Genomic DNA, 26,593 nt, shown 5'->3' on the forward strand with positions numbered 1-26,593 from the left:
TCCTGTCAGGGATCACCAGCGAGTGTCCATTATGTCCTGTCAGGGACCACCAGCGAGTGTCCATCATGTCAGGTCAGGGATCACCAGCGAGTGTCCATCATGTTCTGCCAGGGATCACAAGCGAGTGTCCATCATGTCCTGTCAGGGACCACCAGCGAGTGTCCATCATGTCCTGTCAGGGACCACCAGCGAGTGTCCATCATGTCCTGTCAGGGACCAACAGCGAGTGTCCATCATGTCAGGCCAGGGACCACCAGCGAGTGTCCTTCATGTCAGGCCAGGGACCACCAGCGAGTGTCCATCATGTCAGGCCTGGGACCACCAGCGAGTGTCCATCATGTCAGGTCAGGGACCATCAGCGAGTGTCCATCAGGTCAGGGACCACCAGCGAGTGTCCATCATGTCCTGTCAGGGACCACCAGCGAGTGTCCATCATTACCCTTCGGTCAGTGGTCACCAGTGGAGCATCCATCATGTCCTGTTCGTTCAGTGAGCGTTCAGAATCACTGTTGGGTCATTGACTACCAGAGAAGTGTCCAGCGTCATTCCACGTCCTGTCACACTTCTCATGTTTTTAGTGTCTCCATCTTTACAATCTGGCCTGAAAGCATTTCTATCCTACTAACCAGTGCAGGCAAGTTCTGACCATTGATGGGCGCTGTTCTATTCCTTCCTAATTTGTGCTGTGTTCTTGTATGTGGCTGCCACCATTTATGTGACCCTGATGTGTCTGAGCAGTGCGGTAGATTCTGCTGAAGTGGCTTCCTCAGTGGATCAACAGGTCATGGAAGGATTCATGAGAAGTGACAGATGTTTTACGGAGTTTATTGCAGTGAATTGTAAGTGCCAGCCTCAGAGAACCAACGTCTCTACATGAGGGGTGCGTACCAGACCTTCTGCTGTCAGGAGGAGACTTCAGGGGCTTAAATGCTCTGTGCAGCTGTGCAAATAAGAGTGCGCAAGTCCTGGTGCAAAGACACTTCTCTAGTAACATGCTGTCCAGCTCTGTAAGGAAAATGGCAAGACTATTACCACAACTGGAGAACCGGGGCCGAGACGTGGCAGAAGCAGGTGCGGAGCAGAGCCGGGTGATGCACTGTGGGGGGCACTGCTGGAGGGACCAGGGCAGGTAAAAGAGGCTGGGGGCTGAAAACAAGACTCTGCTGGTAAGACCTATAGGTTCTGTACGGGAAGACGACATAGAGGCTGCACAAGAAAACTGTGGACTTCGGGCAAAGGGTGGTCACAGGATCGACCACTGCAACACTGTGCAATCCTTGCCACCGACTGAGATCAGAGCAGTGTCGTTGTGCAGAAAGCCGACGCGGGTAACATGGCTGCTGTGACCGCTGTACTTATAACTCGGGGCCTGAAAAGAGAAGCACAGGACATTAGTGAGCAGCCCCCCGAGAGAGAAGCACAGGACATTAGTGAGCAGCCCCCCCGAGAGAGAAGCACAGGACATTAGTGAGCAGCCCCCCGAGAGAGAAGCACAGGACATTAGTGAGCAGCCCCCCGAGAGAGAAGCACAGGACATTAGTGAGCAGCCCCCCCGAGAGAGAAGCACAGGACATTAGTGAGCAGCCCCCCCGAGAGAGAAGCACAGGACATTAGTGAGCAGCCCCCCCGAGAGAGAAGCACAGGACATTAGTGAGCAGCCCCCCCGAGATCAGCCCCTCATTCATCCTTGACACAGGTGTGATAATTCTAGAACATCAGCCGTTCCACAGATTATCTCTAGGTCTAGGACAGCAGGACTTTATGGGGGCACGAATTTAGTATAACTATTACCAAACAGGGAAGGGGTGAGGGGGCTGCATCATTCCTACCCCACCTCCCATGAATCCACCGATATGATGTAGGCACGTCTGTCACATCACATTCATAGCTCTTACCCGGGGCACCACGCAGGGATAATTGTACAGACGGACTCCTCCGAAATCATCCCCGGTGGCCACCAGTTTTCTGTCATGTGACTTTATCACTGCATTAATGTCGGTTCCATCTGCTCCGTCTGGCCAGATGCCTAGAAAATACAAAGAGCGAGAAAAAAAAAAAAAAAGTCTACATCAGCCGGTCAGTGCAACACACACAGAGCCGGAGGGATCGGGATTTCAGGACAAATGTGGTTAGAATTAAAAACAATTGTAATTTAGTTGCATTATTGTGATTGGAGAAAACGATGCTGTATGAGCCGGAAAAAAAGTGACCCTTTAGTGCACATTCACATACTTGTTTTATTTAAGTTTCGTAACTAGCGCAACATCTACAACAATCCATTACTTTTTTCTGATTTGTTATGAACAGATTTTTTTTTAACCATTATTCTCAATCATCTGCCTATAACATGGCGCCTTTCACAATTGTCTTACTGGATGAGAGGCTGTGGAATAAGGTGATATAATGAGCTTTATATTTGCTGGATCTGGAGGTTAGTCACATGTTGTAGAGCGGCATGTGCAGGAAGCCGCGCGCCGCGGCAGACGTAACAAGCACCACGTGTAGGTACTCACCCAGCACATGGAAGCTCAGCGTGCACGACGCGTTCTCCCACTCCACGTTACGTACACTCTCTGCGCTGACAATCTGCTTCCCAGATTCTGGGTCCCCTGGGAGCAAGGAGAAGTCATGTCTCAATATAACTAGTCCAAGTTGGGCAGAAGCCAGCATCGCAGGTTGCTCGGATATAAAGGAGCCACTTATCACCTGGTATCCCTGACACAATCACTTCATCCACAGATGTGACCCCCATATATATCCCATAAAGAATTCTCTAGACAGATCATCTGAAGTAAGATTTCTGAAGATGAGGAGCATTAACTAATCACGGATCCTACACATCGCATCCAATCACACATCCCTGATTGATTCTGCAGAACTCTGACTCCGACCCGCCTGCAGGAAACAAGATCTTAATGCACAAGCTGAACGGGATATTTCTACTCACAATAGAGGATTTCGTAGTCACCGCTGTTCGTCATGAAGCTGGAACTATCGGATGCCCAGTCCAGGTGTGTGATGTAGCTGGAGTGACCCTGGGTGGGGAGGAGAACAAGGTAGTGGTTATTTATAAACCTAGTACAGCATGGTCTACAAGACTGCAGGTGTACTCACCGAACACTTTCCCACCCGTCTGTACTCTCGTCCCTCTTCAGCCACTTCATATAGGTAGATAAAGTTGTCATGTGATCCAACTGCCAAATATTGGCCGTCTGCAAGATATGGAGTCGGTAAAGTATTGAGATACATAGAGATAGAAGCAGACGTGCAGGACAGAGGATGGGAACCTTTACCAGGACTGTAGCTGATGCCACTGATCTGTTCACCCGCATCTGAAAAGGTTGTGACTATGACGTGTGATTGAGTGTCCAATACCAGGAACCTGGGAGGAAATAAAAGACAAAACTGAGCTGTCCAATCCATATACACAGAGGGCAGGATCGCCATGCAAGATATATTAGTGTATACACCAACTGCAGGCTTATGCTGTAGAGGGACTGTCCAGAGGATGCTGGAGAAGAGAGCAGCACAGCTTGGTGACCAGAGGTTTTCATCTCAATGCATACGACTAAGAAATTTACGATCTACATCTCAAGGACAGAGCAAAATAGTGGCCAAACTGAGTAATGAGAATTACCAGCTATGGAAGTGTCCAGAGATGACTGCTGCAGATAGACCATAGATATAAATCAGGAATAGGAGAAGAAAATCAGACACGTTATTATAAGCCTATTAGAGTCGGACGAGCAACTGATCCACAGACATCACTGAAGGCATGTAGGATGACTTACAAGAGTCGCATGGAAGACTTAGTCTAAAGACAAGTTATTTCTGCTAATAAAACTGTACAAAATCAGACTGCAAAAAAAAGGATATGCAGGAGGACATAAATGCAATGACGGAAATGATCATACAACTGAGATCAGTGGGTGAGGATATAAAAGACAGGCAACAGTCATATAGTTATGCAGTTTACTTGACAAATCCAACGCATTAGAGACAAGTCCGGAGACCGAGCCGACACTAGAATTTCCAAGGACCAAGCTAGCTGGTGAATACCAGGCAAGAAAGGAACAGTGCAGCTCTCCACAAAAGGTGACCGTGGAGTCACTTTTAGAGATTGTCCACACCTTGCATTTTTGCAGATTTTTATTTTTTTTACAGAAAAGAAGAAAAAAAAAAAAAAAAAAGGGGGGGGTTAGTACAGCGTTAGCCAGTTGAAAAAAAGAATGCCCTCGGTGGGAAAAACAAGATAATCTTGTGGTTACGATACCTTTTAATGGCTAACAAAAATAAAATAAATTATGTTGCAAGACTTCTTAGGTCCCTTCCTGAGGCGTGGTATAAGAAGGTTTCTGAAGAAACAAATATATGCAGAAACAAATAAACAGAAAAAAAGCATGGTATAATAAATGAACATTGAAATAAACAAACTGAGCTCAGGAATGAATCCTTAATTGATTAGATTGGTGCTGTGAAAGTTTTATAGTCCCAATATCCAAAAGTAAGAACAGAGGCCCGATGCCCTCAATGTCTTTGGAGCAGATTCCTCAGATTCTGTCCTGTGTGGATGGAATCAAAGACTCTAATAAGTTTGTATTCCCAGACCCTGCAAAATTTTTGTTATTTAAAATTGCCTTTTAATATGACAACTTTCATATTGTTTATGTTGTGTCCCCCGACCACAAATGTTTGGCCGCCGGTAATTTTTTATCTGTAATTGTGTGGCGAAGAGACCTCATCCTTGCTCTCAGCTTCTGTCCTGTTTCTCCCACACAGAGGCCCCCAATAGGACATATAGTGCACAGAATTAAGTTCACCACATTGGAAGAAGAACATGTGAATGTCCCGGGAATCTAAGGGTATGTGTCCACGTTCAGGATAGCATCAGGATTTGGTTAGGATTTTACATCAGTATTTGTAAGCCAAAACCAGGAGTGGAACAATTAGAGGAAAAGTATAATAGAAACATATGCACCACTTCTGCATTTATCACCCACTCCTGGTTTTGGCTTACAAATACTGATGAAAAATCCTGACCAAATCCTGATGCAATCCTGAACGTGGACACATACCCTTAAAGTCCTGCTGGGTGTTGGGAATCTTCACAGCTCTTCACATTGCACATAAGTTCCTATCGGTGTATCCGAGGGCACTGAACTTTGGATCATGAGGTTTCTTAAATTTAGAGGTTGCCTGTAGCACAGGAAGAGGGTCTTTGAATATTGTCTTTAGCTGGTCATCCTTGGTGAAGTTTTTTTTAGCAGATTTTCTCAGAACCTCAAGCTGTGGGTTGTAGGTCACCACCAGAGGTACACTATTATTTTCCTCTTTTTTTCTCCTTATTGAAGTAATTGAATTCTAGGGATTCTTATGTCTCTAATGATCTGATCATCAGTGGAGGTGGGGTGGTAGCCTTAATTTTAAAATGTGGGCTAAGTGTTCATCACTGTCCGCTGGGCTGGAACAGATACTATTATATCTAAGGGCCTGGCTGTAAACGATGGACTTTTTAATCTGTTTCAGGTGGAAGCTGTGGGAAGGTCAATTAGTTTCATACACCGATATCTGGATTTAACCATTTTTCATTTTTATAGTGATATCAAGAAAGTTGATTTCCGTTTTTGAGTGGTCCAATGTCAAGTTTATTGTGGGATTACTAAGAGGTCATCGATATAACGGAAAAAAAGCCAATAGGCTATTTCCATTATATCAATGACCGCTGAATCTGGACTGAGTCTGAACAAGAACTTCTCAAATTCCATGAAAAATTCAATGCATTTCATCCCACAATAAACTTGACATTGGACCACTGAAAAACGGAAATCAATTTTCTGGATACCACAATAAAAATTAAAAATGGTTAAATCCAGATATCAGTGTATCGGAAACTAGTTGACCATCCTACATACCTCAGATGGGACAGCTTCCACCTGAAAACACATTCAAAAGTCCCTATTTTACAGCCAGGCCCTTAGATATAATTGTATGTGTTCCATTCCAACAGAATGGAACAGATACAGAAAAAAAAATCAAGGCTTCCACCCCACCTTCACTGATGATCTTACTTGGATATTGGGACTATAAAACTTTCACACCGCTAATCTAGTCCAATTAAGGATTCATTCTCCGAGCTCAGTTTGTTTATTTAAATATTAATTTATTATACCATGCCTATCTTTTGTTTTTGTATATATTTGTGTGTCTTCAGAAACTTTGTTATACCATGCCTGAGGAAGGGACCTAAGAAGCTTGCCTTGTTACATCATTTATTTTTATTTATGCTAGCTATTAAAAAGGTATAACTACAGATTATCTTGTTTTTCCCCACCAAGAGCATTCTTTCTTCCCCAAAAGCGCAGCGTTTTGCAGTAGCAGCAAAGTGAATGAGATTTCTGAAATGTTATGCACATATGGCTAATGTTGCCTTGCAGATTTTAACCTTCAAAGCATTTTTTCAAGTCTGCAGTATCTGATCTTTCAGCATTTTTTGTAGCATTTAATGTAGCATAAAATTAATGGGGGGAAAAAAACATGTGTATTTAACACAGTGTTTTTCCTGCAGAAAAATCTGCCTCACAAACTAAACCTGTGCACATACCCTTAGGCTATGTGCGCACGTTGCGTATTTGCTTGCAGAAATTTCTGCAAGTTTTCTGCATCTCTTGGCAGAAAAACGCAGCTGGAAATACGCTAATTTTTTATGCGTTGTGCTGTAACAAAAAAGCAATTGTCAGAAATCTGTGTGAAATGCAATCTTATTTTTCCAAATTAAAAAAAAAAAAAAAATGCGTGGGCTCCCGCATAATTTTAATAACCAGCAGAGGGAAAGCTGACGGATGAGGGCAGATGTTAATATTCTGTGAAAGAGCCAATAGCCAAAGGTTCCCAGGCTATTAATATCAGCTCACAGCTGTTTGCTTAGCCTTTACTGGCTAGTTTACAGGGGAACCCCAGAAAAAAATTGACATGTGGTCCCCCTATAAAAAATCAAACCAGCAAAGGCTAGGCAGACAGCTGCGGGCTGATATTAATAGCCTGGGAAGGGACCATGGATATTGGCATCTCCCCAGGCTAAAAAAAATTCAGCTCTCAGCCGCCCCAGAAATGGCGCATCTTATAGAGGTCATTGAATTACCTTGCTTTAGTATTTAATTGCATTTTTGGAGCATTTATGCGCGTAAGAAAACGCTTCAAAAACGCATTGTGTGCACATAGCCTTAAAGCGATGGATGCAAAGTCACACAAAAAGGAAACTAGAGCAGGTTTCAGATGCCACAAACAGGAGCATTAATGGAAGACTATACAGTATGAAACATGAAACAGAAAAACAGGCATTTGCTAAAAGGGGCTAGAAAAAAAGTCAGAGCTACAATCTCTGATCCATGATTGAATGGAAGTCAATGAAGAAGGTCTTTGAAGAAGGACATAAGACATTTTTTTCCAGAGAACTTGACTTAAATAATAAGGAGATTATCTGTATTGCTGAGAAGAGTAAATGCAAAAGATACAGGACATTGAGTCCTCCAGTAAAAATAATTAGAATCCAACCGTACGAGTTAAAGACATGTTGTATGTTCCCACTCTAGAAGAACTGTTATAAAGCATATGGCTAATAAAGGATTATATGAAAGGCAGGTGATAGCCGATGCCAAAGCAGATAAGAATTTATATAATCTCAGTACAATAAAAGAACAAGTGAGACTCCTCACACATGAACACAATGACTATATCCACACATGTATAAATCCCCACGTCACAGACATCCAGAAAGCATTAATGAAGTATGAAAATGGATTCTGAAAAAAAGTATCTGAAAGGAAATGTGATGACATCACTGGAAATAAGACCAAAACAAGTGGTCAGACAACATCTGAACAAATGGCCAAAGTCAGCAAGAATGTAAACACTACAAATAAGCAGATACAGAAAGAAGGCGCTGAGCAAGAGAAAACAAAGGTAAACCACCTGCACATCTCATACACTTCACTGTATGCTTTGTATCAACCCACATCTTGGAAAGACATCTCTTGGAAGTGGTAGTCAATACATGGATAAAGCAAAAGCAGATATAAAGAAAACACTGTGAAAAATAAAGCAGTTGAACTATCCAAAGATCTGTTGTAGAAGGAGTAAGAACTAGAAATAATGGAAAGACAAGACAAAGGCTGGAAAATAGAGCAAAAGAAAAACACACACGAACAAGAGAGAAATGTCCTGAGATAGAAAGTGTTAAGACTTGTTCAGGCTACAGAAGAAAAATGGAAAGAAAGATGTGATGATCATCAAAGGGAACGCTTGAAAGTGAAACCTGGAGGAGAACTCAGACAAGCCATGACAGATATTTGCAAAGTCACCGACTGCAGATATGGGGTGATGAAGAAGCTGGGCCTCCTGGACTCGGCCTTACCTCTTGAGAAGGGGTATTGCGAGAACATAAACTGCAGGCTTACGCTGAGGAGGCACTGTGTTTAGCAGAATGTGTGACTGCTCTGGTTTATTTTGTGTTATCCTTCTTGTTATCTGAGAATGCTCGTGTCTTATCCGAGTATATTGGACATGCTCGTATATTATGTTCGAGTCCCTGTGGCTGCAGTATTTGTGGCTGTCGGAACAGCCACAAATCATGCAGCTGCAGGGACTCGAACATAATGTACGAGCATGTCCAACATACTCGGATAACACCTGAGCATGCTCCTATAAGATGTTATCCGAACACGTTTGCTCATCACTAGTGCTGATCTTTCTGCCTCTTGTCCTGCTGAGTACCGCGCTGTGCAGTGTTATCTGTGGCTCCATCTCCGCAGCAGAGGTCGGGAGCGCACCGGACCGGTCACCCCCGCAGATGCCGAGGCTGTAGAGATGAGCAGTGCTGTCCTGACTTCTGCCTGCGATGAGGCCACAGATGACACTGGACAGTGCTGCACTCAGCAGGACAAGACGCGGGGAGATCAGCAGCACATCCAGATATTAGTAGCTTAATAGAGTTGGCAGAGGTCAAGAGAGCAGTACGGCCACCTCTGCTCCATCTGTTCTACTGTCTGGGAGCCAGTGACCATATTGACAGCCTTATACTTATCCTGTGTCCTGACAGCTGCTGTTCAGTGTCAGGACACACAGCCTGATAGTCAAAGACTGCAGGACACTGCACATCCGCTGGTGAGCATTATACTAATAATAATCTTTATTTTTATGTACTGCACTGCAACACCAGTCGTACGCACGGCTGCTTCACTAACGGGATAGAAAATGCCCTGTTCTGCCAATAAGTGCGGGCCCAGTCATCATTCCCCCCCCGCTCATTTTCGCATCACAAGCTGATGAGATCACACCTACACATGATAATGAGAGAAGTTACGGCACTCACCAAACCGCATAAAAATCTTCCAAAATGAGTGCATATAACGGGACAGGTACATGGTGTAGGAGTATACCCAGTCCCGCACCATGTAATGTCTCGTCATGTGCACTTATTTTGGAAGTAAAAGAAGATTTTTATGCGGCTAGTTGAGAGCTGTAACTTCTCTCTTATACTTTGTCTTTATGTACGAGCATCAACGTATAAACTTCAGTCTCAGCTTGATAAGAGGATTGTCTACATATTTTTCCCGGCTCTTCCAGCTCTCAGAAGGGACTTTAGTACACACCACTGCTTTCCCTCATGGCCCCGGGAGATCTTATTCCCCCACTGATGTTAGTGTTCGGTGCCTAGCTCTTCTATTTTTGGACTCACATCTCCACATACCCGGTGGTACGTATGATCGCCAGGTATCATCCACGGGTCTTATTAGACAGTCTATGGCAGGGGTGTCAAACTGCATTCCTCGAGGGCCTCAAACCATGCGTGTTTTCAAGATTTCCTTCTCATTGCACAAGGTGCTGGAATCATTCTGTGCAGGTGATTAAATGATCACCTGTGCAATACAAGGAAATCCTGAAAACATGACCTGTTTGCAGCCCTTGAGGAATGCAGTTTGACACCCCTGGTCTATGGGCTGGAGGATGTACTGGTAATATCATAATGTGAAATCAGAGTTTGTCTGAAACCAGTCCTGAGCAAAACTAGCGCAACTCCACGCAGGCAGAGCGGAGGAGCGCCACTCCACGCAGGCAGAGCAGACAACTTGCTAATATGGTAGGATATAGCTTTATCCCGTCACTCACCTCCCAGTTGTGGTCCCCACAGCAACAACGTTTCCAGATGGATGGAATCCGGCCACTCGAGCAGGATCCTGAGGAAAGACGACATCTCACCTCATGTACGGATAGGTTTATGACCATGGTGTACACAGAAGGTTACATATCCGGGATTGTGCATTGATCATACACATTCATATCTGTGCATGGCATCCATATGGGCTGTGCAGGAATGACTCCCAGGTCTGCATTTATAACATCATTGTGAAGACCCCTGAATAAAATGCATCATCCCCCCCATCCCCAATAAATGACAGAATAGAGTCTAATAATCAGTAATATTAGTGCCCTGAGATAGTTACTGGTCACCGCCCGTATAATATCTGCCTGTGATCTCCAGTGGCCTCGGCTATAGTTGGCCACACACAGGCAGGAATACCGAGTGACATCACAACTACAGGAAGCATCATAAGACGCCATGTTGCCTTCATTACCGCATGTTTATTCATTGCATAAATTATTTATCTATTGTGTTCCAGGATCAGTACAAAGCAAGAAACCTCAAGATGTACAGTTATACTGAGGTGATGGCGGTCCACATGATAGAAGTCCAGATATCACCAGGAACACACCGTGCCTCCACACATCACCTGCAGGTAGGACACCCTGTAAACCTTGTATATCATATGTCATACAGAAATGGGAGATGCTGCAGAACATCTTATCGCGCCCCACTCTCACCTCCAGGGTGGTGGTCCACACAGGTTCATGGCCTTTGCTGTTCCAGAGATGAACCAGTTTATCGTGTCCACAGGTCAGAAACAGTTCAAGAGATGGATGACACGAGAGACCCCAGAGTTCATCTGTGTGACCCTGAACCAAAAGAGCAAAGATTACACGTGTGTTTTGGGGCATAATACATTGCGAGCAGCCAGATGGCAGGGCTGGCCCAGGGATCGCTAGACATAATATTGCGCCATCCTACGTCATATTTCTCCCATTCGGTACCTGGATTAGGCAGCTGAGCGCGTTCTCCAGGCTGCCGCTCATCACACAGTTCTTTGTGGTGCCAACGTACAGGGCGTCTCCTCCTCGCCCCTCGGCGATGGTTCGCACTGGGCCGTAACATTCTGGAATCTAAAACATAAAGTGCATCGAGTACAAGTTCATTCCCTAAGTCTTATCACAGGAACATAGGCCTGGACTCTGCGCTCTCATACCCGAGTCTCCCGCACTTTCTTATATTCTCGGTCCCACAGTATGATTCTGCCATCCTTGCCTCCTCCGGATAATAACGTCCCATCTCTGCACACACATAAAGCGAAGACCCCGCCATCGTGAGCACCGCACACCGCCTGGGAGATCCTGTGAGTGCCTGAAAGGGAAGCACACCGAGGCCTATGAATCGCGCTGCATCACCACGATGTCTGCAGGGGAACGCTTCACGATTCTTCCTACCTTTACCCCATATAAACAAATTGCCGTTAGAATCTCCGGTAACGACATCTCCGTTCTCAGCAAATGCCAGACACAGTACAAAGCGCGGCTTCTCGTGTTTCTGTGGAGGACAGACATGGAGAACAAGTTCATTGCATCCTCTATTTCATTGATAGTTTTGTGTCTTTACCACAAATCCTGGCACAAGTCCATAGGCACAAAAATACATAGACTTAAAATACAAACTTTTACTAAAAAATAAAAAGGAAATAAAATAATTAATCATGAAAGAAGGCTGATGTGTCCAAGTCATTACTAATTCCCCATGAACCAGGTGGGTTCACATTGCCTCATTTCTACAAGTACCAGGGTCCCGGATGAGCCCCCAATTTCTGCCTTTTTTTCATTACAAAGATGGTGTCAGTTCTTTCTTCCCTTCTTACCTCAAAGACCCCCTGTCTCTTGCTCAAAGTGGCTGTTGTCCCCGCAGCCGCTCCCGCGGGGGCCGGCTCCAGGCTCCAGTAATAAAGCTGGGACTTCCCACAAGTTATAATCAGGTTGGGTTCTGTTGGGTGAAAAATGGCGGCGAGCACGGGCTCTGTAGAACACTGGGCACATATAAACGGCATCGATTAACAAGTATTTATAAGTTTCACATATAACGCTCAGCAATCTGAAGAGGATCTCGTACCTTGACTTCCGTCACCTTCATTTCACGCTGCCACTGCCACACCGACAAGACGTGGTCTCCAGATTCATCACACGCGCACAGATGACTCCCGCCATCCTGCCGAGCACAAGAGGTCACGTTATATGACGGGTGTAGGTGGTATGCCATTTAAGATACCACAACTTTACTCACTGTTTTGGAGAAACTCAGACAGGTGACTGCTCTGTCAAAATGTCCCACTCCGATCACGTGAAGGGTACACAGGCTGACAGAGTGCCAGATCCGGACATGGGGAGGCAAAGACTGGGGGCAGGATGGTTATATGGAGACAGAAATGGGGAGAATAATAAGACCGGACTCTGGGATATCATATAGAATAACATATATTCTGCACTGTACAGAGGTGTCTACAGTGATTGTCATCAATAAAAGAGGTCTCCTCAGTCATTAAACACTGGAGCCGGAAAGAATAATACCCAGCGCCAATCATCCCGTACTCACCTTACCATCCTGAGAGTTACCCGCCACTTGCCCGCTTGCAATTGTGACAGAATCTGGATGGACAGCAATACTGTAAGATGGAGAAAAAGCTTTACGTCCTAATCACATAGTGACAAAATCCAGCAAGACCGTAAAAAAGAGGTAGAGTCACCCCAAACATCAGCTGGTGTAATGATGGCCTCCACTGACCTTTTAATGTCGTCTGTGTGTCCCCGGTAGTGCCTCTGTGTGCCGGCTGCAGGGTCGTACAGGACGCAGACAGCTGCTGTAAAATACAATAACTCTCCGGACGGGAGGATGTAGAGATTGGTGCGACAATCCCGACCCCTATACCCATATCTGTGAATTTCTGAGATCAAGGACAATGACGTCAGACAAGAGATTATTACTGTATATGATAAAGGGAAACCACCTCCAAGCTAGAATCCCATGAGACCTGCAAGGCTCCACCCACCAGACTCCATGAGACCCGCAGGGCTCCACCCATAAGACCCACAGGGCTCCACCCACCAGGCCCCACAAGACTCGCAGGGCTCCACCCACCAGACCCACAGGGCTCCACCCACCAGACCCCATGAGACCCTGGCACCTCACTTTGGAAGCTTTATTGGCTGGGATGGACCCATGCAGCCAATCTGGGAAAGTCATAGCCAGTTTCTGATGTTAGACCTCTGGGGAGGAGGCGAGAGGCGACTCCCGGACATTACACATCAGGATACACCCATTCCAGCTGCAGCTCCCTCGGGGGAAGTTCTCCTTTTGCTTCTAGACTGTAAGACGCGACCAGTGAATCCGGCACGTAGAGTGGAACAGAGCGCCCCCGCAGGTAGAGCTTCACAACGCCCTCTTCTGTAAGGGGAGAAATCAGAAAATTGTGAGTGTCCGGCAGAGGACGACAAGGAAGCAGCGGCTCAGGAGGCAACTAACTTTCTATTTTCAGTAGGTGAAATAAAAATCACACAAAAAAAAACAAATAAAACAAACACACAGCACAAAGCAAGAAGGAACATGAAGAGGCTGCATATGACCACAAGTGATCGGCGGGATAACAACGGGGGTCCACGGACCACTGGGCAGACTGGGATGTATCATAAGAACATTTTTTTTATTGAGGTTCGTGGCCGGGATCTGCTTTGCATTTTTGAGCCCCTTTTTCTCTATTTTGCAACACTTTTTTGTAACAAGTCTTCACAAACAGGTGAAGATTACTGGGGGTGCCTCTAAGCCCCCCAGAGGAGCGGGCAGGACGATACATCTGAGTGGACTAGCAGCTGGCCGTACATAGTGAATGTGGTCTGGGCCTGTTATCATAATGATGAGGGTTATAGTTCAGCTATTATTATTTCCACCCCATGAGAAGACAACACACAAAACAAACACGCCTATAACGATCAGTCAATAGAAGCGACAATCTATTCCGTGTCGCCCCGTGAGTGCTGGCGCCAGGTGCTGGGTAAAGTCCCAATGTACCAGGGCACCGACTGCCCCGCTCACATGCTCCTCCGCTTCTTTATTGGACAGGTTCACACCGTGAGATCTTCACACACCCTGTTCACACGGACAGAATATCTGAATGCAATCGCTGTTTTGCATTTTACGGTTTTCCGCCGTCATGCACCATCTATGCCGGATTTGACGTGTGTTTCCACCTATTTGTTGATTTTGCTTTATACCACATAATGCAAAGTGTGAACTGTTCCTGGTCCCATGTGTGCACTGCATATATTACAGCCCCTGCCAGCAGAGCATGATGGGAATTGTAGTACTACAACACATGATGCGTGACGGTGTGAGCGGGGGACATACTGTACGGCCGGCACTGCACGGTTACATTTACATCAGATTTTACCCTGATTGTCAAAATGTCAATTTACTATGAGAATATAAAATATATGGATTTCACCTGCAAAGAAAAAAAAAACCCTATTTTTTTTTTTTGCATTTTCCTATGCAGTTGGAAACGTCTCATGTAAGTATCTGATAATGTCGGGTGTATCGCAGCGTCCCAGGCTGTCTCCTCCGCCCCCTGCGCACATCCTCCCAGATGGCGTTCATTATCGGCTTATTATCTCCAGACAAGGCTGGGATCATTATCACCGTCTGCAGCTACTGATTCACCTGCGGTAAATATTACAGCACGGACCGTGTCGCTGGAGACGAGGACGACACCAAACACACGCTACAAGAACGGACACGCAGCAGCGCCCGCGCCACTCACCCGGGTAGAAGACGACTTGTTTGCTTTTGCTGTAGAGACAGAAAGTGACATGTTACAATGTAGCCGGGTAATATGTGCCCCCTCAGCGCTGACACTCCATACCTCGATGTCTTCTTCATTTTGTCTGTGTCACCAATCAGGAAAACTTCCTGATCTACAGAGTGTTACACCCACCTGACAGTGCGGACACACCCGAGGGAGGCCGGGTCAGCACAGAGGCCCACTCCTCCATCCTCACAGCCCACATCCTCCTAACCCTGCAGTAGGACTACTTGGTGGCAACACTTGGGCTGAATTCCCACATTGCAGATTTCTGGGCAGAAATCGCTTCTGTTCTTCTGAACGAGGATGATTCAGATAAACGAGAAACTTAGAGAACTTTCCGCAACAAAATCCTCGATTCATCAATCAGTTCTTGCGCTTAGAATTTGGGCATAAAACAGTTTGAAATGTTGCAGGTTTTTTGCACAATCCAGAAAAAAAAAAGATTGCGTCATTTTACATTCTAATTACACTAGTCTCTATCAGCTCCTCCAAATGTTTGTGGGGAAGTGGCGTGGATAAGCGATGCCCTAAAATTCATATTAATGAATGTCCTCCTGTCGTTCATTGGCGCATGGATGCCGAAAAGATGCAACAAATGTAGTAAGAAGCGGACGCCTCTTAATGAAGGAATCTGCATCTTCTGCAGCGCACACGCAGAGGTCCTGGTGAAACCTCCCAGGAAAGAAAAGCTGAAAAAACTCCTGAGCAAAGCAGATTTCTTTTAGGAAGAGAGTTCCAAATGTTTTTGATGAGGATTTTAGAGCAAATCTGCACTAAGAAAATATATAAACAAAGTCTATGGGGATGTTCCTACGTATTTGCTGCAGAAAAGATGTGAATCGTCCTCACTTTGCAGAGGGACATCTGCAGGATAAACTGACATGCAGCAGATTTCCAGGCCGCATCACAGGGCAATTTGTGTTTTTAACACATTGTGGGAGAGAGATTGCGTTAAATCTCGCTCTTAATCCAATAGCAAATCAGCAGCAAAAAATCTGCTCCATGGCAATGTATACGTAGGGTATATTGACATGTGCATTTGTACTGTGACGTGGTGTAGGTGAGCTGCACACTTCACCCTTTGCATTGCAGCGTAGGGCAACAAGCACTGCAGATATTTTTTGTGAAGTGTTCATGAACTCTCATACAAAGCTTTTCTACTATAAAACATATTCGTCCATGGAAATCTGCCCTAAAAACAACATACATGTCTTATCTCATATCTGTCTTATCACAAATCCATAATGCGCCCTTGTGTGCTCTTAGGTGCAGGGCAGATGATAGGAGTCGTAGTTCACAGTGCGTCACTCTGACCACAGGGACGAAAGCTGAAGACAGGTCACCCAGTCGGAGTGATCAGTACTGTATCCTCCAACATGGTGCAGATAAGTCACAAGTTTGCGGAGCCGCACAGATTTTACTGACACAATGGTACTACTAATGTCAGCAAACCTTCATAATTACAAGCTGAGTGATACTAGAGGAAGCCACATTGGTAAATTGGGGAGTGGGTGAGGTGGAGCGACGTCCCCTGCAGTGGCTGCTACTGAGTAACATTGGAAGCCCTGCTGTTCTCTGCATGGGAACTGATTGCCATGTTTACTGACAGGACCTTGTGAATATCATTGTGTACACAGCTCCTGTATATACAAGCTACACCATGTCTGTGTACACAGCTCCTCCCGCCTTACCTACACACTTATTCCTCCTCACAACTCCGAATCTACTAATTTTTTCACTAGCAAGTTTAATGACAACTGTGGTGGTGTGACTACAGTATGAGGTTAGCGGTCTGACTACAGTATGATGGCAGCGGTGCTGTGACTACAATATGATAACAGCGGTGGTGTGACTACTGTATGATGGCAGCAGTGATGTGACTACAATAGCACGGTGGCACAGTGGTTAGCACAGCAGCATTGCAGCGCTGGAGTCCAGGTTCAATCCCCACCAAGGACAACATCTGCAAGGAGTTTGTATGTTCTCTCCGGGTGTGCGTGGGTTTCCTCCGGGTACTCCGGTTTCCTCCCACATTCCATCATATTGTAGTCACATCACTGCTACCATCACACTGTAGTCACCACCATCATATTGTAGTCTCACCACTGTTGCCATAATATTGTAGTCACATCACTGCTGCCATCATACAGTAGTCACCACCATCATATTGTAGTCTCACCACTGTTGCCATCATATTGTAGTCACATCACTGCTACCATCACACTGTAGTCACCATCATCATATTGTAGTCACACCACTGTTGCCGTCATACTGTAGTCACACCACCATCATATTTATTTTTATTTTGTATATAGCGCTAACATATTCCGTAGCACTCTACAGTTTTGCACACATTATCATCGCTGTCCCCAATGGGGCTCACAATCTAAATTCCCTATCAGTATGATAGGGAATTTAGATTGTGAGCCCCATTGGGGACAGCGATGATAATGTGTGCAAAACTGTAGAGTGCTACGGAATATGTTAGCGCTATATAAAAATAAATAAATATGATGGTGGTGTGACTACAGTATGATGGCAACAGTGGTGTGACTACAATATGATGGTGGTGACTACTGTATGATGGCAGCAGTGGTGGTGACTACAATATGATGGCAACAGTGGTGAGACTACAATATGATGGTGGTGACTACTGTATGATGGCAGCAGTGGTGGTGACTACAGTATGATGGCAGCAGTGATGTGACTACTGTATGATGGCAGCGGTGCTGTGACTACAATATGATGACAGCGGTGGTGTGACTACAGTATGATGGCAGCAGTGGGTGATGTGACTACAATATGATGGTGGTGACTAATGTATGATGGCAGCGGTGCTGTGACTACAATATGATGATGGTGGTGTGACTACAGTATGATCGTGGTTGAGGTGGTGTGACTCTAGTATGATGGTGGGGAAGATGTGACTATAATATGATGGTAATGATGTGACTACAGGATGATGATGGCGGCAGTGGTGTGAATACAGTATGATGGTGGTGTTCTGGCTACAGTATGTGACTTCAATATGGTGGTTGTGTGACTACAGTATAATGGCGGGGGTATGACGTCAATACAATATGATGGTGGTGTGACTACAGTATGATGGTACTAATGTGAGTACAGTACAATGTCGGTGGTGCTGGTGACTACAATATAGTGATGCTGTGACATGACTACAATATGATGATTCTGGTGACTACAGTATAGTGGTGGTGTAACGTGACTACAACATGATGGTGGTGGTAGCTACAGTATAATGGTAGCAGTGATATGGCTACAGTAGGATGGCAACTTGTGGTGTGCTTGCAGTATGGTGGTGGCGGTACAGTATATTAGCGACGGTGGCATGACTGGACTGCAATATGAAGGTAGTGGTGTGGCTACAGTTTAATGACGATGGTGTGACATCAGCATGATGATGGTGGTGTGATTGCAGTATGTTGGTGTGATTGCAGTATGAAGGTGGCGGTGGTGTGACTGCACTATGATGGTGGTGTGATTGCAGTAGCATGGCCGTGGTGGGACTGCAGTATGATGGTGGTGGTATGATTGCAGTATTATAGTGAGGCTGTGACTGCACTATGATGGTGGTGGTGGTGTGACTGCAGTATGATAGTGGCAGTGTGACTACACCACTGCAGTTTGATGGCAATGGTGTGACTGCAGTATGATGGCGGTGGTGGTGTGACTGCAGTATGATGGCAGTAGTGTGAATGCAGTATGATGGCAGTAGTGTGAATGCAGTATGATTGTGGCGGTGGTGTGCAGTATGATAGTGGTAGTGTGACTGCAGTAGTATGGCATTGGTGTGATTGCAGTATGATGGTGGCGGTGGTGTAATTGCAGTATAATAGTGGTGGTGTGATTGCAGTATGATGGTAGTGGTGTGAATGCAGTATGGTGGTGGTGTTACTGCAGTATGATAGTGTTGGCATGATTGCAGTAGGATGGCGGTACTGTGACTACAGTATGATTGCAGTAGGATGGTGGTAGTGTGACTGCAGTATTATGGTGGCGGTGGTGTGATTGTAGTAGGATGGCAGACGTGACTACAGTATGATGATGGCAGCGATGTTACTGCAGTCGGATGGCAGCGATGTTACTGCAGTCGGATGGCGGCGGTGTGACTGCAGTAGGATGGCGGCGGTGTGACTGCAGTACGATGGCGGCGCTGTGACTGCAGTAGGATGGCGGTGCTGTGATTACAGTAGGATGGCGGCAGTGGTGTCAGCACTTCCAGTATTCGTACTGGTTGTTAGTGGTGGTCATCTTACAGACATACGTCACAGCGGAGGCTGCCAGTCACGACTGTCAGCCCAATGCTCAGTGCCATGGACGGCGTAGATCAACACTGAAGGCAGCGCTCACCCGTCCCTCCTCCCTCCAGAGGACACCAGCAGCCGGCTCCGTGCATCTGACATATCCCTCTTCACAAAGGAGAGACGGTCCGGGGAGAGAGGGCGACGTACACTGGGAAGAAACATAAATGACGTCACATAACCCCGTACATCCGACAGAAACACCAAATCTGCTGGAAAATCACCCAAAAAGTAGAATGAGTTGTGTATAGTGTGTAACACACTGCCCCAATAGTGTCACACAGTGCACACATACAGCCAGATAAGCCCGGACAGGCAGGTACATTATAGCACCAAGCCCTGGCACTCTGCACTACAGTAATGCTGCCCTCTGCTGGTAGCACTCGCAATGTGTCATGGATCACACTACAAGTGCTTCTCACAAAATTAGAATATCATCAAAAAGTTCATTTATTTCAGTTCTTCAATACAAAAAGTGAAACTCACATATTATATAGAGACATTACACACAGAGTGATCTATTTCACGTGTTTATTTCTGTTAATGTTGATGATTAATAATAATAATAATAATTTTTATTTATATAGCGCGAACATATTCCGCAGCACTTTACAATTAAGCGGGGACATGTACAAACAATAAATTCGGTACGCGTTAAGACAATTTAAACAGTGACATTAGGAGTGAGGTCCCTGCTCGCAAGCTTACAATCTACAAGGAAATGGGGGGACACAATAGGTGAAAAGTGCTTGTTATTTCAGGTCTGGCAATTATAATACATAGGGATTTTCATACAAAGCTGCATGATCCGGTCATCAGCCCGTGTGTTTAAGTGCAATAGTCAAGTATCAAGTGCAGTTATCATGTGCATGGATGGATGATTATGGCTTACAGCCAATGAAAACCCAAAAGTCATTATCTCAGTAAATTAGAATACTTTATAACACCAACTTGAAAAACGATTTTAAAATCTGAAATGTTGTCCTGCTGAAATGTATGTCAGTAAATGCACTCAAAACTTTGTCGGGGCTTCTTTTGCATTCATTACTGCATCAATGCGGCGTGGCATGGAGGCGATCAGCCTGTGGCACTGCTGAGGGGTTATGGAAGCCCAGGTTGCTTTGATAGCAGCCTTCAGCTACTCTGCATTGTTGGGTCTGGAGTCTCTCATCTTCCTCTTGACAATACTCTATAGATTCTCTATGGGGTTAAGGTCAGGCGAGTTTGCTGCCAATCAAGCACAGTGATACTGTTGTTTTTACACCAGGTATTGGTACTTTTGGCAGTGTGGACACATGCCAAGTCCTGCTGGAGAATGACATTTCCATCTGAAAACAACACCTTGGACCACTGACAACAGTCCGGTTCTTTGTCTCCTTGGCCCAGGTAAGACGCCTTTGGTGTTGTCTATTGGTCATGAGTGGCTGACACAAGGAATGTGACACTTGGAGCCCATGTCCTGGAGACGTCTTTGTGTGGTGGCTCTTGAAGCAATGACTCCAGCAGCAGTCCACTCCTTGTGAATCTCCTCCACATTATTGAATGTCCTTTTCTTAACAATCCTTTCCAGGCTGCGGTTATCCCGGTTGCTTGTGCACCTTTTTCTACCACACTTTTTCCTTCCACTCCACTTTCCATTAGGGTATGTGCACACGTCAGGATTTTGTCAGGATTTTCTCAGGATTTTGTCAGGATTTTGTCAGGCTTTTTCATCAGGTTTTGGAGCCAAAACCAGGAGTGGAACAATTAGAGGAAAAGTATAATAGAAACATATGCACCACTTCTGCATTTATCACCCACTCCTGGTTTTGGCTACAAAACCTGAGGAAAAAGCCTGAGAAAATCCTGACAAAATCCTGACAAAATCCTGACAAAATCCTGACGTGTGCACATACCCTTAATCTACTTGGATACAGCACTGTGTGAGCAGCCAGCAATTACTTTTTGTGGCTTTCCCTCCTTGTGTCAATGACGCCTTCTGGACATCTCTCAGGTCAGCAGTCTTCCCCATGATTGTGGAGCTACTGAAACAGACTAAGGGACCTTTATAAACGCTTGGGAAATCTTTGCAGGTGTTTTTTGTTAATTATTCTAATTTACTGAGATAATGACTTTTGGGTTTTCATTGGCAGTAAGCCATAATCATCAACATTAACAGAAATAAACATGTGAAATAGATCACTCTGTGTGTAACGACATATATAATGATATATGAGATTCACTTTTTGTATTGAAGAACTGGAATAAATTAACTTTTTGATGATATTCTAGTTTAGTGAGAAGCACTTGTACATTTTCCCAGCTGTAAGACATTCAGGTAATGGACAGCTCCTTAAACCACCACTGCATCTGGGGGACTGTGGGGAAATGAAGAGACCAGAGATGATGGGAAGAGGTGTAGCTACAGGGAGAGCAGAGACACTATCACAGCCAGGACCTGGATGCCCCAGTTAGTTAACTCACCCTCTCCAGGTCCAGGGCTAAGTCTCTGCCGCTGCTCCCGATGTCTGTTATTGTCTGCAGTGCTGATTACACATCAATAGTGCTGCAGCTAATCAATCAGTGAGCACTCAATAGGGAGTGGAGTCTAGTGCAGATTTTACATTGCGGTTTAGGAGATCTGTCATCAGGATTTCACCCCTAAACAATTTACATGCACCTGTAGCTCTCTCAATGTCCACCGCTATCTTGACACAGGCGGACCGATTCTCCGTTACTGAGAAATCAGTGTCTGAATTGATGCAAATGAGGCTGAAGAGCTCTGATAGATCTGAAGGCTCCGTCAGCCTGGCTCTGGCTCTATTCCCCTCCCAGAGCCGCCTCCTCCTGCTTCACTGGAGGCACTGTAGCAATAGAGCTGGAGTGACAAAGGCTTAAGATCTACAGTAGCACTTCAGCCTAATTTGCATATTAATTCAAATTCTGATTTCTTGATTTCTTAGTAATGGAGGAATGGACCAGCCGTGTAAAGATGTCGCTGGACCTGTTTGTGAAAGAGCTAACCGTACATATAAATTTTGGGTGGCAGAAATCCTGATGACAGATTTCCTTTATGTCATGTTTTTGTGCGCACTAACCAATACTAAGTCAGGAAATGAAGCGGTACCTTTTAGAGAAGACTGGGGTTCCTCCTTTTTTAGGAGATGATGGAGAGGTAGACATGCCACTCCTCCTGCGTGAGGCCATACCATTCTGAGAAGAGCGGGGTGGAGGCTTCACAACATGGGGCCCTGCAAGTACATCAAGGAACAAAAGCATCATTGATATAATGACCTGTGATCAGACGTGAGACCGCACCGTTTATCATCTATTACTACTGACAACCAGCCTGTATACAATGTGTAAGAGGTTGTCAGCTCCACCCCCTGCTGATGACACCACTGAGAGCTTGTAAGCCCAGCCCCTGCTGATGACATCACCGAGAGCTTGTAAGCCCCGCCTTCTGGTGATGACATCATTGTTACAATGACATGTGATCAGACATGAGACCACACCCCTTATACTACAGCACTGGCTCATCGTCTATTACTTCTGACAGCCAGCCTGTACATGTGTGAGAGGTTGTCAGCCCAGCCCCTGCTGATGACATCACTGAGAGGTTGTGAGCCCCACCCCTGCTGATAACATCACCAATCCTATCATTTCCAAGTGCAAACTGTGTTATTTCATTGTCATGCCCTCATTATTTTTGGGGTCGTTTTTAAGCAGCACCCCTATATATATAACACCTCAGCCGCTGACTTTATTTGTGGCTTTTACTTGCCACATTTTTCCCTGCAGAGGTGAGCAGAATTGTGAGACGGCGCAGCAAATTATTCCGTCTCCCGGTCACTTTATTGTAACATCTGCAGAAACACTGTAGCAGCCAAATGTGACTGCCCCCCAAAGCAGGAACTGAGTGTGGCCCCCCGCTTTGCGGAGTACAGTGGATGCTGGCACTGTGCCTCCGGGGACCGTACCCTCACCTTGTCGTCCCCGCAGGGGGTCTCCTCGCTCCTCACACACCCGCAGCCTCCTCAAGGCGTCACTCAAGGCCGCTCTCAGCACCTGCATCTCGTCCTCCTGCAGCTGAAGCCTCTGCTCCAGATTCGATATCCGGTCATCGGTGTCCATCGCGCTGGGACCTGAGAGGCCGTCATCTGCAGGGGGATTACATGTTACCGACCCTCCTGACACAAAGGGTTAATGATCGTCTCGTCAGCAGACACAATGTCGTTCATTAGCAGTAATGAATAAAACATGCATCCTCCGCTCCCCCCTCACCCGTCCTCGAAGGGCCCTGATCCCCTCCATCTGTAGGCTTCCCCCTCCCCCAATGCTCATGGTACCAGGCGATGCCATTTTCACCACCACCTCCTTGCCCTCATTACAGTCAGAGAGATGGCAGAATTGCTGTATGTGGCGGCACGAGGCGCTGTCTCAGCCTATTTTCTGTCCTCCACATCCCGGGGCAATCATGGATTTTAGGGCCTCCCTTGGTCTTGGGGTGGTGGTTGGGGTGTGATGTGGGTGAGGGGTACTCTCCAGGCACTCACCATTACAGTACTGCAGGAGGGAGCTGGTGTCGTACACAGAGCTGCCCCCGGCCCCGGATTCTGACATGTTGTCGTCTGTCTCGTGTCTCGCTGTATTTTCTACTCGCTTTCGTTGTCTTCTGTTTTCTGTCTTCCTTTCTCTCCCTTTTCTCACATCCCTCTCGCTCGCTCTGTGGTCGCCATGGTAACTGCTTCCTGCAGCATCTTCTGTGGTCCCCCTGCCGTTCCATCACACAGGCCCCGCCCCCTGGAGCAGCTGACACAGATGGAGCTGAGATGACACAAAGTAACATTCCAACAGTGGAGAGAAAACTAGGAGACAAGAAGCGCAGTAGGGTCTTCTCCGATGGTGCAGATAAAGAGGAGATGTGGAAGGACTCACCTGGTGTGACGGATATATGTACAGCTGCCGCAAGACCCCGATCACAGAGAGACCAGAGATAGGTGCTGTGATTCACTTGTGCTGCTGATAACACTGATTTCAGCAAACAGGACATCCCCCGATATAATGTCCGATACTAAAGATATAGGAGGGAGGTGGACTCATTGCAAAAGTCAGGTGTGGGGGTCTTTGTGCAAAACAGTCAGGTCTAGAGAGCTCTGTATATCACTTCAAGATTTGGGGTCTCTGTAGAGAACAGTAAAATGAAGGTCTCTCACTTTGTAGAACTGTGAGATGGGGGTCTCTGTTTAGAACAGTTAATTGGAGCTGTAAAATGGGGTCTTTGTATAGAGTAGTGGGATTTGGGTCTCTGTATTTCTGGTTGCTATGATACAGGGGCTCCCTCAGATTAACTAATGGAGGCCGAGTATAATGCATGTTTATTGGTCCTTTGTGTATCTGTTCATAGATTTTGCAATCTTGTATGTTTTGTCTTTTTCACTGTATTGTTTCACCCCGCCTATGTGTGACCCTGGTTATTCTTGCATCTTTTAATCCGCAGTAAGTCAGTATAAATCAGTGACCTGAGGGGATTCTGTGTAACAGGGACGGGGTTATTCATTAGCTGATCTAGGCGGCTATGACGGAGGCGCTGTCTAACACTGCCCTCGTGCTTCCTCCATGTGTCCTCATATATCCTCTGTGTCCCTATACCTCTCTTCTCTGTGTGTCCTCATACCTCTCTCCTCCTCTGTGTGTCCTCTTCACTCCTGTGTGTGTCCTTGTATCTCTCTCCTCCTCCGTGTCCCCTTAATAATAATAATCTTTATTTATATAGCGCCAACATATTCCACAGCACGTTACAACCTATTCCCTCTGCTTTGTGTCCTTGAACCTCTCTCCTCCTCTGTGTATCCTCATACTTCTCTCCTCCTCTGTGACTCTTCATACCTGTTCCGTCCTCTGTGTGTCCTCGTACCTCTCTCCTCATCTGTGTCCTCGTACCTCTCTCCTCATCTCTGTGTCCTCGTACCTCTCTCCTCCTCTGTGTATCCTCATACTTCTCTCCTCCTCTGTGACTCTTCATACCTGTTCCGTCCTCTGTGTGTCCTCGTACCTCTCTCCTCATCTCTGTGTCCTCGTACCCCTCTCCTCCTCTGTGTATCCTCATACCTCTCTCTTCCTCTGTGTGTCCTCGTACCTCTCTCCTCCTCTCGTACCTCTCTTGAGTCGCCCGCCAGGGCCGTGGGGTACTCGGTACCGGGTCCGGTTGCAATTAAAGGGGATGTCATGGTGGCTGCGACCCGGTCCGTGGCCCTGGGCGCCCAAATAAAGGGGAAGGTCTTTTAAGGGGATTTGTAATAAAGTTTGTGTTCATGACGACACCTGTGGTGTTCAGTCAGTGGGGACCGACGCTGCTTAAAGGGGTCATCTGGGGTGATGTTATGGCAGCTAGATGGTATAACTTCCCACAGGTGAAGTTGGGTCCCCAGGGCTTCCGGTGTGTAGATGAGGATGAGGTTAAAACCTTTTCCCTCCTCTTTGTGTCCTCGTACCTCTCTTCTCCGCTGTGTGTCCTCTTCTCTCCTCTGTGTGTCCTTGTACCACTCTCCTCTGTGTGTCCTTGTACCTCTCTGTTGTGAATTCTGTTCTTGGGCTCCCTCCGGTGGTTATAAGTGGTAGCGCTGCTGTCTGTCCTTCACAGCAGTTATCAGGTGTGTCCACTCTGGACTGGGCTATTTAGTCTGGCCTCACCCTTTAGTCAGTGCCAGTTGTCCATTGTATTCTGGAGGATTCACATCCCTTCATGGTTTCTCCTGCTTCCTGGTCTTTTCACCAAGATAAGTTCTGCTTGTTTTGCAGCCCACATTTTGTGGGCCTCATTGTTCAGTACATTTCATGTTTTTTCTTGTCCAGCTTAATCTGTGTAAGGATTTATGCAGTCAAGCTGGAATCTCTGGAGATGCAGATATACCCTCCATATCTTTAGTTAGATGTGGAGTTTTTTGTATTTTCTGTGGTGGATATTTCCTAGTATTTTAATACTGACCGCATAGTTCTCTGTCCTATCTTTCCTATTTAGCTAGATTGGCCTCCTTTGCTAAATCCTGTTTTCAGCCTGTGTATGTTTTTTCCTCTCCTCTCACAGTCAATATTTGTGGGGGGCTGCCTATCCTTTGGGGAATTTTCTCTGAGGCGAGATAGTTTTCCCTTTTCTATCTATAGGGTTAATTATTCCTCCGGCTGTGTCGAGGTGTCTAGGATCAGTAGGTACATCCCACGGCTGCTTCTAGTTGCGGTGTTAAGTTCAGGGTTCGCGGTCAGTATAGATACCACCTTCTCCAG

General features: G+C 46.0%; 2 protein-coding genes across 3 annotated transcripts in view; one reads left to right on the forward strand and one right to left on the reverse strand.

Annotated features, from left to right (window-relative positions):
* GIPR (gastric inhibitory polypeptide receptor) overlaps positions 1–26,593 on the forward strand; it is a 117,226-nt gene that overhangs the window by 17,171 nt on the left and 73,462 nt on the right. Inside the window, exon 2 of the mRNA XM_077286398.1 lies at positions 10,677–10,793. The gene's annotated coding sequence lies outside the window, so the exon portion shown is untranslated. The remainder of the gene's footprint in view (positions 1–10,676; positions 10,794–26,593) is intronic.
* Positions 810–24,070, reverse strand: EML2 (EMAP like 2). Of its 2 annotated transcripts, XM_077286394.1 has the most exons (22): positions 23,866–24,070; positions 23,296–23,469; positions 22,437–22,560; positions 19,380–19,481; positions 14,964–14,992; positions 13,465–13,594; positions 12,935–13,084; positions 12,746–12,815; positions 12,437–12,547; positions 12,266–12,361; positions 12,018–12,182; positions 11,596–11,695; positions 11,358–11,512; positions 11,146–11,274; positions 10,879–11,010; positions 10,165–10,232; positions 3,294–3,382; positions 3,115–3,212; positions 2,948–3,035; positions 2,514–2,609; positions 1,896–2,026; positions 810–1,369 (listed from the first exon to the last, which is right to left on the reverse strand). In XM_077286394.1, exons 1-22 carry the CDS (start codon positions 23,930–23,932, stop codon positions 1,244–1,246), a joined length of 2,430 nt encoding a protein of 809 aa, XP_077142509.1. In that variant the 5' UTR covers positions 23,933–24,070; the 3' UTR covers positions 810–1,243. The 2 variants fall into 2 exon arrangements, with proteins under 2 accessions (XP_077142509.1, XP_077142510.1); XM_077286395.1 differs by lacking the exons at positions 19,380–19,481; positions 22,437–22,560; positions 23,296–23,469; positions 23,866–24,070 and adding an exon at positions 15,066–15,181.

The sequence above is a fragment of the Ranitomeya variabilis genome, chromosome 2, assembly GCF_051348905.1.
Source record: "Ranitomeya variabilis isolate aRanVar5 chromosome 2, aRanVar5.hap1, whole genome shotgun sequence".
Lineage (NCBI taxonomy): Eukaryota > Metazoa > Chordata > Amphibia > Anura > Dendrobatidae > Ranitomeya > Ranitomeya variabilis.

Coding starts and splice junctions, on each gene's coding strand:
- EML2 (XM_077286394.1), bottom strand. CDS start 23,932: ATGTCAGAATCCGGGGCCGGGGGCAGCTCTGTGTACGACACCAGCTCC. Junction 11,513..11,595: donor TTTGTTTATATGGGGTAAAG/GTAGGAAGAATC, acceptor CTTCCCTTTCAG/GCACTCACAGGATCTCCCAG. Junction 10,233..10,878: donor TGTGGACCACCACCCTGGAG/GTGAGAGTGGGG, acceptor GTCTTTCCTCAG/GATCCTGCTCGAGTGGCCGG.